At 29.5% G+C, this 10,736-nt stretch overlaps 1 protein-coding gene across 1 annotated transcript; it reads right to left on the bottom strand.

Annotated features, from left to right (window-relative positions):
• Positions 1-1,116: 1,116 nt before the first annotated feature.
• LOC149059034 (E3 SUMO-protein ligase KIAA1586-like) lies at positions 1,117-3,244 on the bottom strand. The gene is made up of 2 exons (XM_089220369.1): positions 2,059-3,244; positions 1,117-1,991 (listed from the first exon to the last, which is right to left on the bottom strand). The coding sequence occupies exons 1-2, from the start codon at positions 3,125-3,127 to the stop codon at positions 1,177-1,179; spliced, it is 1,884 nt and encodes a 627-aa protein (XP_089076495.1). The 5' UTR covers positions 3,128-3,244; the 3' UTR covers positions 1,117-1,176.
• Positions 3,245-10,736: the final 7,492 nt, after the last annotated feature.

The following is a 10,736-nucleotide window of genomic DNA, read 5'->3' as shown; positions in this document are numbered from 1 at the left end:
CAAAGCCATATCTAGAATTGTATTTCAGAGAGAGAGAGTCTTAAATGTGTGATAATATATAACATATAATTATAGACTATAGTAGTCAACATATTATGTACAACTTATGTTTATATAAAGATATTTAGACGTATACATATTACGTAATATAATATAATATTATGTATGTCGTATATACTTAATATTAATAATTATTAATTAGTATAAAAATTATAAAGAAGTGTAGTCGTTTTGACATTTTTCTGATTCTATAAAAAATGAATGTTCTAAATATTCTGTATTATAATTGAAAACAAATTGGAGCCGGGGGATTTGAAACCTTGTATATTCGCAGTATTCACACGTATCAAAAAGACTGCTGGTAAATTAAATACTGACGTGCGTGATAAATATCTTTCAACTACACGACAATAATAATGAATACAAAACTACAACAAGAACAAAGTATAATTTTGTATAAAGACAATTTATATCGCGTTACTTATATTAAAATAATAATATGATATTATATACGTGTATGCATAAATCGCGAATATAATATCGTCTCTATAATTGATGACTAAAATGTTGAATTAAAAACTTTTTAAGCAACGGCAGTCGGCAAGATGATTATTATTAAAACATAAACGAACGTCTCGGTTTGTATAATCGTGGGTAATAACTAATTTTGCAGTAGCTGTTTGTCTTATATTTTTAATTTTATATGTAGTCCCAGACAATAATAGCTATTAAAATAAAAAAAAAAATTGAAACGTTTTCAGCGTTTCGTAAAAAATATATGTTTTTGCAGTCTCTACAATAAAAATAATACTTATGTGGTACACTGAAATATAATAACTTCCGTCTACCGTCTAGTAGGTGATTTGTTGGCGTTTATAATATAAAATACTAATAACTAAACGACCGGTTGTGTCTTAAAACTAACAACCAGTGCTTGATTTGGAAAAAAAATAGAAGGGGGACTCAGCAGATGTTTGATGAACAAGCGTTCCACAAAAAATTAACCGTCACATTAGCGTGGGGGGAAAAGCCCCCCACACCCCCCCTTTATCCACCCATAATCCAAAAAAATAATTTTATTATACAAACATATATTAAAAGATAAACACACTTGTTTGTTAATTATTTTTTTAAGACATTAAATTATATACAATCAATTAATAATTCTACATAATACTACATATTAAATAAGGTCCATAAATGTTCATATGATTTATCTTCATTTTTAAAAGATCTTTTAGGACAGTTTACTTCATCTGCATTTCTTTTGCCACTTTTAATCCAGCTCTCAACATAATGATCTGGTTTGAACAACTGAATGGGAGGTCCGATGCAGTTAAGGAAAACCAATGAAGATATATGCCCTGTAGTCAAAGCATTTCTTTTTGATGTAACTATGTTGTTCATCGCACTGAACGATCTCTCACATTCAGAGGAAGAAATTGCAATTGTTCTGACTGCAGTCAAAAGAGGATGTAGATCGTTTATTTGTGAGGAATCTTTTGTATCTTTAAACTCACGGAATCCTCGAATCGTAGATTTTTCATCTAAATGAAACCTTGTAACTAATCTTCTAACACAGTCATCTCCATACAGAATATCAACATTATCAGGCCAATTATTAGAATTTAACACATCGAAATCTTTTAAAAGTTCATCAAATTCACTTTTAAAGTCATTTTTATTTTTAGACACATGATTTGCTCGAGTAGTAAATAGTCTAGTACGCAAGTTATTAGCTAAACTCATAAAGAACTGACCATGTTTAATTTTAGGAATTGATTTGTTTGTGATTAATTGTACATTTTTGAACATAAAATGTGTCCCTGCATCCATAGCTTCTTGTGTTTTTGGTCCACATATATTAGCCATTGAATCAAATATTCTAATGGTACGTTCTATAGCCCTATTTGCAGCTGAAAGTGATAAACTTCTCTCTTGCAACTGTAACGATAAGTCTGCAAGTTCAGATAGCCCATCATACATGATTCCTGAAATAAAAATAAAGTTAATTAAAAATATATTATTATTATTTAAAACAAAATATACTTGATTTACCTAGATTCATAATAAATTCTACTGATGTTAGTATACGTTTTAGGCCCACATATTTAGATCTTTCTTTTGAGTATCTTTCTATATCAATAGCTGCTTTAGAAAAATGATCAGATAGTGACACATAATTATTCCAAACTGCTTTTAATGTTTTTTCACTAGAAGCAACCCATCTAATTGTGAAGATTTTACCAATATGTAAGAGTTTCATTTCTAATGAAGCAGCACACTCACTAAGTTCATGCATGTTTTTGGGTGATTGATGATACAATGCATATATTTTTTCTATGAATGACTGGAAATGATTTGTTCCTTGAACTTCTTTTAATGTATCAGATACTGCTAATTCTAGTCGATGGTTGCAGCAATGCCAAATTAAAATGTTAGGATATATGCTTTGTAGCTGAACACCAACACCGGACAATCTACCCAACATATTTGAAGCACCGTCGCTCACGAAAGCTATCAAATTTTCTTTTAAAAAATCGTCCGTTAACCCATGTGCATAAAGATCAGTTAAAATAGCAGTTTTTATAAAATTAGCAGATGTACTTTGAACTTCAATAATATTAAAAAAGTATGTAATCACATCATTGTTATTGTATACAGCAGATCTCAAACAAATAACCAACATACTCTTTTGGCTTAACGTTGTAGACTCGTCAACAATGATACATATTTTTCTTTTGTTATGCAAAAGGTCAAGACATAGTTTCTTTCGCATTTCAAATGTAATATGATCAATTATATTGCTACATGCTTTATTTGTTTGAAGAATTCTCCCCATATCCAAGCCATTAATTATTTGAAGATCCACTAAATTTGGCATGTCTGTGTAAGGCCTTTGATTCTTTGCTATGGTATATGCTGTCCTGAATATTCTTTTTGTATTTTCAATGTCAATGTATGAAGTTTTTAATACTTGAGTTGGCATAATTTCCAACTTTTGTTTTTCAATTATACGTTCAGTGTGTAAATGGCTTTGAGAAGATTTATGTTTTGAAATTTTTTTTCTTAAATTTGTTTGCTGTTTCTTAATATCATCTCCAACTGGACATATTTCTCCATTCATCCATTCTTGTGAACCATGAGTGCCTTGGTGTTTTGTTAAATTAAAATTGGCCTTAGAACATATTTTGCAACCAATTTTTTTATTATTGAAAAAAATCCATGGATATTCTTCTGTAAAATACTTCACTTGTTTATCGTCCCAACAATCTGGTGATTCTGTATTTGCTAAAAAGACTTCATTTTCTGATGCTTCAGTTTCAGCAGTAATATTGCCCTAAAAATTATATATAGTTAAATATTTTAATACAAGTATGCAATAAGACATTTTAACAAACAAGCCAATTATTTAGTTTGATTTATAAAAGCATATATTTTTTAAAAACAATGCCTAATATAAAATATATTCTGCATGCAATTAAAAGCTGTGAAAATATGAACTAATTTTCACAAAAATAATTTTTTTAGACATAGTTATTATAATAGTTGATACTTGATTCTATAAAGTAGGTATAAAACCTATAAAACTTACCCACTATGTAATAATTATTAGCTAACCAAACAACTTTATTTGTTAGTTTGTTATGTAGTCATATAAAGTTGGTATATACAAACATTTACTTTTTAAACAGTCTAAGCCAATTGATTTAGAACAATTATTATCATTATTATTGTCAATATAAAAACAAAATGATTTAATTAAACAAGATGAAATAGGATCTTGATACATAATGCAATATTTAAATGGAGTGACAATAAGATGTATTTATATAATATAATATAAATAAAAATTATTATTGATATTACTTAACCATTTACTAGAATAGCGAATTACAAATATTTTTATATTAATTTCTTAATTCAGTACCTATGCATAGAAAAGCTATTGGCTACTTCCTGTGGTGAATTATAATTATGATTTTTATTATTCATAGATATTATATATAAAAAAAAAATAATAACTTAAGTTAATAAATTAATTGAAAATGTTCATATAACTTTTAACTTATTTGAGTTAAAAAAAGAATTAGGTTAACTGTTAACTTTAAACTTTTTTATATGTTTTCCATTAACTTAACTTAACTCAGTTAAAAATTATCATTAACTTGCCCGGGCTTGTCCTACACTATATTACATGCCATAAAAAGAATTACATACCAATTTTAATCTTTTAGTCGGGGGAGAGGACTCCTTTTCAGCCATAGGAGCCGGATCATCTGGATCAGAATCGAGTTGAGTTTTGCTCTATATTAAGAAAATATTAATATTATACTAACTGTACGTCTGTAAAGTGTATTTCATTGACTTACCTTTGTTATTCGAATAATAAATTTGTCCATTTTCTTCCTAGCGACGAGCGAAATGGTATAAAATGAACAGACAACGAGACAACAGTTAACAAATACGAACAACATAAGATATGTATGTGGTAAACCGTACAGAGACACAGTGTACATGGAATAATATTTATTGACAAAATTATTATCATTAATGCACGTGACTGTGCATCTAGGCGATCGTTATCGATAGGTTTATAATTTTAGATGTATAACATACACACACACATATATATATATGCGTTCTCTCGTGGTAGTCGTGGTACGGAGTATAGTATACTTTTATACCTTCGTATCACTAATGTACCTATTGAAATGTACAAATATTATGGCAATAGCCTTTAGGTATATTTTGCATCAGAAAAACTGATGATTTACAAATTCTCTATAGTAAATGTTGCGTTCCCAGCGTTCCGTTTCAAATAATTAGAAGGGGTACGCTAAAAAAAAATTTAAAAAGAAGGGGGACTCCGTCCCCCCGCGTCCCCCCCCAAATCAAGCACTGCTAACAACTATAAATATTACGAATTAGATATTTACCGAAATTTGAAAAATTGAAGATTGTATAATGTTTGAAAAGGGGAGCACACGTACTTACTCTATACATAGCACGTCTGTTTTCATTCCTCGAGTTCTGTCTAATTTGCCTAACCAGACCTAAGCTTGGCTATTCTGATGAAAAGCTACCATAACATGGACTTCCCTTGTATTTCTATACGACATAGGTGTATAACATATGGTGATACACATAATATAACATGTCACTTGATTACTTGAACTTATAAGTAAATAATGTATATAATATATAATTATTGGTATATACTACATAGTAAATGTGATAACTTAGAAATGCTAAAAATATTTCTAGATAATGACAAATTAATAAAATAAAATTAGATTAAAAAATGTTTCCGCAAAATACAGATACAATATATAATTTATTATGATTTGTGATGTTTATTTTTTGTATAATATATTGATCTACATTTCATTTGAAATCATAAAGTACCATACACAAATATTTAATTTTAACTATTTGAATGACATTTTTTTAAAATAAACTGTTAAATAAAAATCAACAAAAAACAACTAGGTACTTGAGGTAATACGCACAAAACAAACAACAAAATCAACTACGTGCGTATCTGGTTTTTACAAAGATTATTGTTGTGTCGAATTGGAATACAAAATCTCATTGTTATTATACGCGAACACTTTGACCGAATTATGAGTTTTTGTCATCCGTGAGAATTGTTGGTCGATAATGTTCTACCCCGTATCAGTCCAAATAGTCCGGTCGATGATTATATTTCACTAGACAGTCCAAATCGCCTTGACACTTAATCAATAAACGGAAAACTCTGAAATTAAAACCGTAAACGGAACTAAATCTGCTCTGCAGCGGGTATAAATCGTCTTGAGGGACCTATGCAAAACTTCTAATAAAATACAACCCATTACAAGCGATACGGCTGTCGCATAAATGATTTCTAGGTAGGTAATTAACGTTCAAAATAACAAAATGATAGTGTACATTTTTATACAATAAAATAATATTATTTAATACAAAATAAATATGATTCCTATCAAAATTTTCAAAAATCATAAATTCATTTCAACTGAACCCTTTATTCCAGGTCCAACCGTTCCTCCTCCCGCATAGTGAGAACCCTGGTAGCAGGGTACACCGTGACACACACCGAATAAGATATTCACTCGAACTGAAATGTGTGAAGTTGTATGATTCTGTAGCAAGGCGCATAGCCGGGTAAAGGGTTTCTTTTAGAGTTGGCCAATATTGTCCAACAATATATTATATAATATGCTAGAATAACAACGCTTTACGATTTTACAAAGTGTGTATTACCTATAATTAACAATTGATTGTGATTGAATTGTAGATATTTAAAAGTTAAATTAATACACAATTCCCTCTTTAAAAAATCTCGGATACACGCCTGTCTGAGATTGGCGTATTACCGTAGAGAGAAAAATCTAGTCGTTATATAGTGAGAAAAGGAGATTAAAAAGAGGGTCGGTTGAGACAGTGTCAACCAGTAAAATAATTATTTTTATACGCATACATTAAGTTTCGTTATTCTTAAAGATCAGTACTGATTATGTAAATGTGTTAGCTAATTAGTCTAAAGTTTTGTAAGCTTAGAATATTTATGCATGGTTATACAGTTCATCGAATACGATATTATTATTAGATCCACACTGCTCTGATAAACCTATTTTGTAAAATATCGTAATATTAAAACAAAATAATGTGAATTTCCATGTATGCTATGGACGTGTACTTTTTGTGCAATATATTAAAACTTATAAGTTTATAACATAAATAAATAATGACTTGAATAAATGTGTTATGCTCTAATATAATTATATATATTTAGGTAAACGCTTGTTATGAATTGAATATAAATATAATTTATATTTTACATAATACTATAATAATGTGGTGCACTAATGCAATTCAAAATTACTAAGCTGTGATATCCACATCGGTCGGTAGCTATTGATACGTAGTATTATAAATATTATAATATCAACCAATCAACATTGAAAAATTAATCAATTATTTAAAACAAACTAAACTATATCAAATAATTTAATCTATATATATCTCAATCCTTTTGTTTCATACTATTATTATTATTATGTATATATAAATTCAAGGCTGGGCAAGTTAATGATTTTTTTTTAACTCAGTTAAATTAAAATCTAAATCAAGTTAATAGTTAAAAGTTAATTCAAAATTTTCTATCAATTGAATTAAGTTAAGAGTTAACCAAAATTTATAATTAACTTTTAAACTCAAGTTAAGTTAAAAAAGTTCCTTGTTTTCTTATAGGTAAAATTAAAATAATCGGTACCAAAAATTGTTCATGTTATTAGACCAAAGAACTATTACTATTTTATGTGTGCAAAAGCTAACAGTACACATTTTATTAGCATACTTATAACCTTATAAAATGTGTAAAATTTATATTCCTACAATAGTTCACAAAATTAAATTAACTTAACTTAACTTGTTTAAACGTAAAATATACTCAAGTTAATTAAAAGTTAATTCAAAAGCTCCTAAAATTATTAATTAAGTTAATAAACATAAAAAAAAATAACTTATTAAGTTAAAAAGTTAAATTAACTTAACTTTTTAACTTAACTTTAACTTATTAACGCGTTAATGTCCAGCCTAATATATTATTGTTAATGATTCATTCTTGTGTAAAAAAATATTAATGTTTAAGGCCAATAACTTTTGTTGTTGAGGCTCAATTAAAATTAAAAAAAAAAAAATTTACTATAATAATTTCTGTAATATAAATTTCACCCAGTTTTCGGTTTTATCATTGATTATAAAATATACTTTATAATCAACGGTTGTATGAATGTCGAAAACCGAAGTGGATCGCGTGCGAAACGTATCTAAATAGGTACATAATATATAATACCTACTACCTAGGTAACTATTATCATATAATGATTATAATGTAACGATCATTTTTCCAAGTTCTTTTTTAGCATTCCACCGCATTGATTGGCATTGTTTTGTGAAAAAAATGCACAAATCTCAGCTTCAACTGCTCCGATTTTCAGTTTGCGTGCGAGTTCACTAAAATACAAAATATTTTGTATTGTGAATTATAATACGATTTTATACATTTTATCAGTTAAAAAATTGTTGTGATGTGCTTCATATAATATGTATATGTAGCTAATAACAAACCACGTGAAAACAAAAACTGTTTATTATTGTTATTATTATCATCGTCGTCGTCGTTGTTGTGGTTGTTACATCTACCCCCTCGCCGACTGGCAAGCTGCAGCAGAGTCGTGCGTCATTCAAGACGTCATCGCTACCACCACTGCACCCCACCACGCCATGCCGCCGGGGCTTAAGTGATTTTCACACCGAACATTAATATTTATTATCTCCTTGTGGCTCGAACGAGTTTGGACCCGAGAAAAAATAATATTTTTAAGACAGTAAAAAGTAGGTGTTATCATTATATTATCATTATTTTCACTGCTCGGTGCCGCACCGTGTGAGATATATATTTTGTTTACATTATATATAAAAACGTAGGTGGGATTCCCCGGCATATATATAATTAATGCTTGTGAGTGTATATTCAGCGTGTGTGTGATGTATATTCTGATAATCTAATGACCCACAGCCGAACTATTACTTCGGGCCACCCACCCACGCGGGTTCAGTGTGTTAATACATATTTTATATACCACAGCTATTATATCATATAATATTTATTTTTATGTTCACGACACAATAGATAATAATATCATACCCACAGATACGCGTACTCGGATGTTAGATATTTGTATTTATTTATTTAGGTAAAACGAGCGTGTGTGCACTGTGTATCCGACATTATTTTATTTGTCGACAAAGGTGTTTTTTTAATAACATTGCTTCGCAGTGTATATTATGTAAAAATAATAGGTACATATATTGTGTTTATGCCTACCAACAACGGATAAATATTTTATAAAAACGCCTCGAACTGAAAACGCGTTAAAAATATACGCGCATAACATGTAGTTAATATTTTAAGTATTGTAGGTTCAAGAGGAAAATAATTAGGTACATCCGTCGACGTTTTTGTAATATATTATATTTTTTTATTTTTAACTCGTTTATGGGAATAATTTCGTATACCTGGGATATTATAAGTACTGCGTGTACGTCAAAATATATGTATAATATTACTACAATATACTAATATTTTTGAAATATAATAATATAATAACCGTAAATAGGTACGCCAAGGCTCGAGGACATTTTCGTAACACCCTTTTGGTATACATGATGATGATGGTACATTATAATATTATATTATAGCAACCCGACTGGCCACTACTCTCGACGATGACGGTGACGACGAACACTTATCGACGCGATTCTCATGAATATTAAGTGCTTACCTATATATGTAGCGCATTGTTTCTCACTACATAAAGGAGGTATCTATATATTAGCATATTTGAGCCACTCGACATCGTCAGGTTATACAATAATATTGTTATTAAATAAATATAATACGTACTTACGTATAAAAGCGTATTAGTTTTGAATACCTAAACGCGTTCATATCAATAATTTATCGCTATGTGCGACGGCGAATCGATCGTGTTAACATCTAAATTCTAAATGAAAATACTGAAAATTCTTTGCGTTCTCGCCTAGGAGACGTCGATAAATTGCATTCGTATCGTAGCTTGCACTCATTGCACCCATAATTATAGACTTAGGTAGAAATATACGGAAACACATTGAGGTATGATAACGCGTGCAAGTAGGTGGAGCTGGTCACGAGGATCCAAATAATCTAATATAATTAATGTGCATTTCTCTCACTCTCTTGTGATCAAACTTAAGCTGTTCAACTTAATATGTTTGGCAAGACCACGCCCCCTAGTCATCCGGTCAAATGTCCCGTCTATTTCTATATGATACAAGTCTATATAAAGTACGATCGCTTCAGTGTTCGGTATACCAGGTTTGGTTATTTTATCGTGTAACGTTCAGGTAACTTTGTTAAATATTATTATATTATATTTTTATCAATTCTTCGAACGAAAAAAACCTTTTTTTTTTTAAATTCAATCGTCTTTTAATTAAACTAACCTAACAGTGCATTACACACGCACACACACCTATATTATATGGTTTACATTATACGGCAACACAAATAAAACTCGTTAAAAAATTGTTGTAGTCCTGTACGGTAGCATTGTGGTATTGTTACTTGTTATTTTTGTTATTATTATTATATATGTAAAGTATTATAATATGTATTATACGTACGTGAAGCATAAAATTCGAAGGTGTTTTAATTTTAATAATAATATCTTTCCCGGTAATGCCTTTTTAATGGTTTTTTTTTCTTAACACGTCGGAAAAAATACCATGGGGAGCGTACAGTGTTAATAATATATTATGTATAGGTGTACAATAATAGGTATACGTATATTATTATGGTACACTGTGCGTATAAATGCATCCATATACCACGTTATACTACGTATATAATACGCGCACAAATATATATGTTGGTATAATCTGGTATATACATAACTAAATTACTGGCTACCGAACTTTTAATCCATCTGCGGTGTTAGTCCTGCGCACCTGTTTGTAAGACATTACGCGGGGCCTCTATATATTATATAATACATATGTATACCTACGTAGTTTTACGGCACGATTTCCTGCTTTTCGTACCGTAAATCATCGAAAAAAATGTCGAGCTAAAACATAAACTTATTTTCCAAAACTATTCTTTCGACCGTCGTACGTCAATACAT

Source organism: Diuraphis noxia, unplaced genomic scaffold, assembly GCF_037042655.1.
Source record: "Diuraphis noxia isolate RWA-SAM2 unplaced genomic scaffold, SU_Dnox_SAM2 contig0002, whole genome shotgun sequence".
Classification (NCBI taxonomy): Eukaryota; Metazoa; Arthropoda; class Insecta; order Hemiptera; family Aphididae; genus Diuraphis; species Diuraphis noxia.
This window is presented reverse-complemented; position numbering and strand designations above follow the sequence as displayed.

Excerpts from the sequence above, each read along its gene's own strand:
- LOC149059034 (XM_089220369.1), bottom strand. The coding sequence starts at position 3,127 with ATGAATGGAGAAATATGTCCAGTTGGAGATGATATTAAGAAACAGCAA. Across the intron at positions 1,992-2,058 it reads AGAATTTATTATGAATCTAG|GAATCATGTATGATGGGCTA; the intron begins GTAAATCAAGTA and ends TTTTTATTTCAG.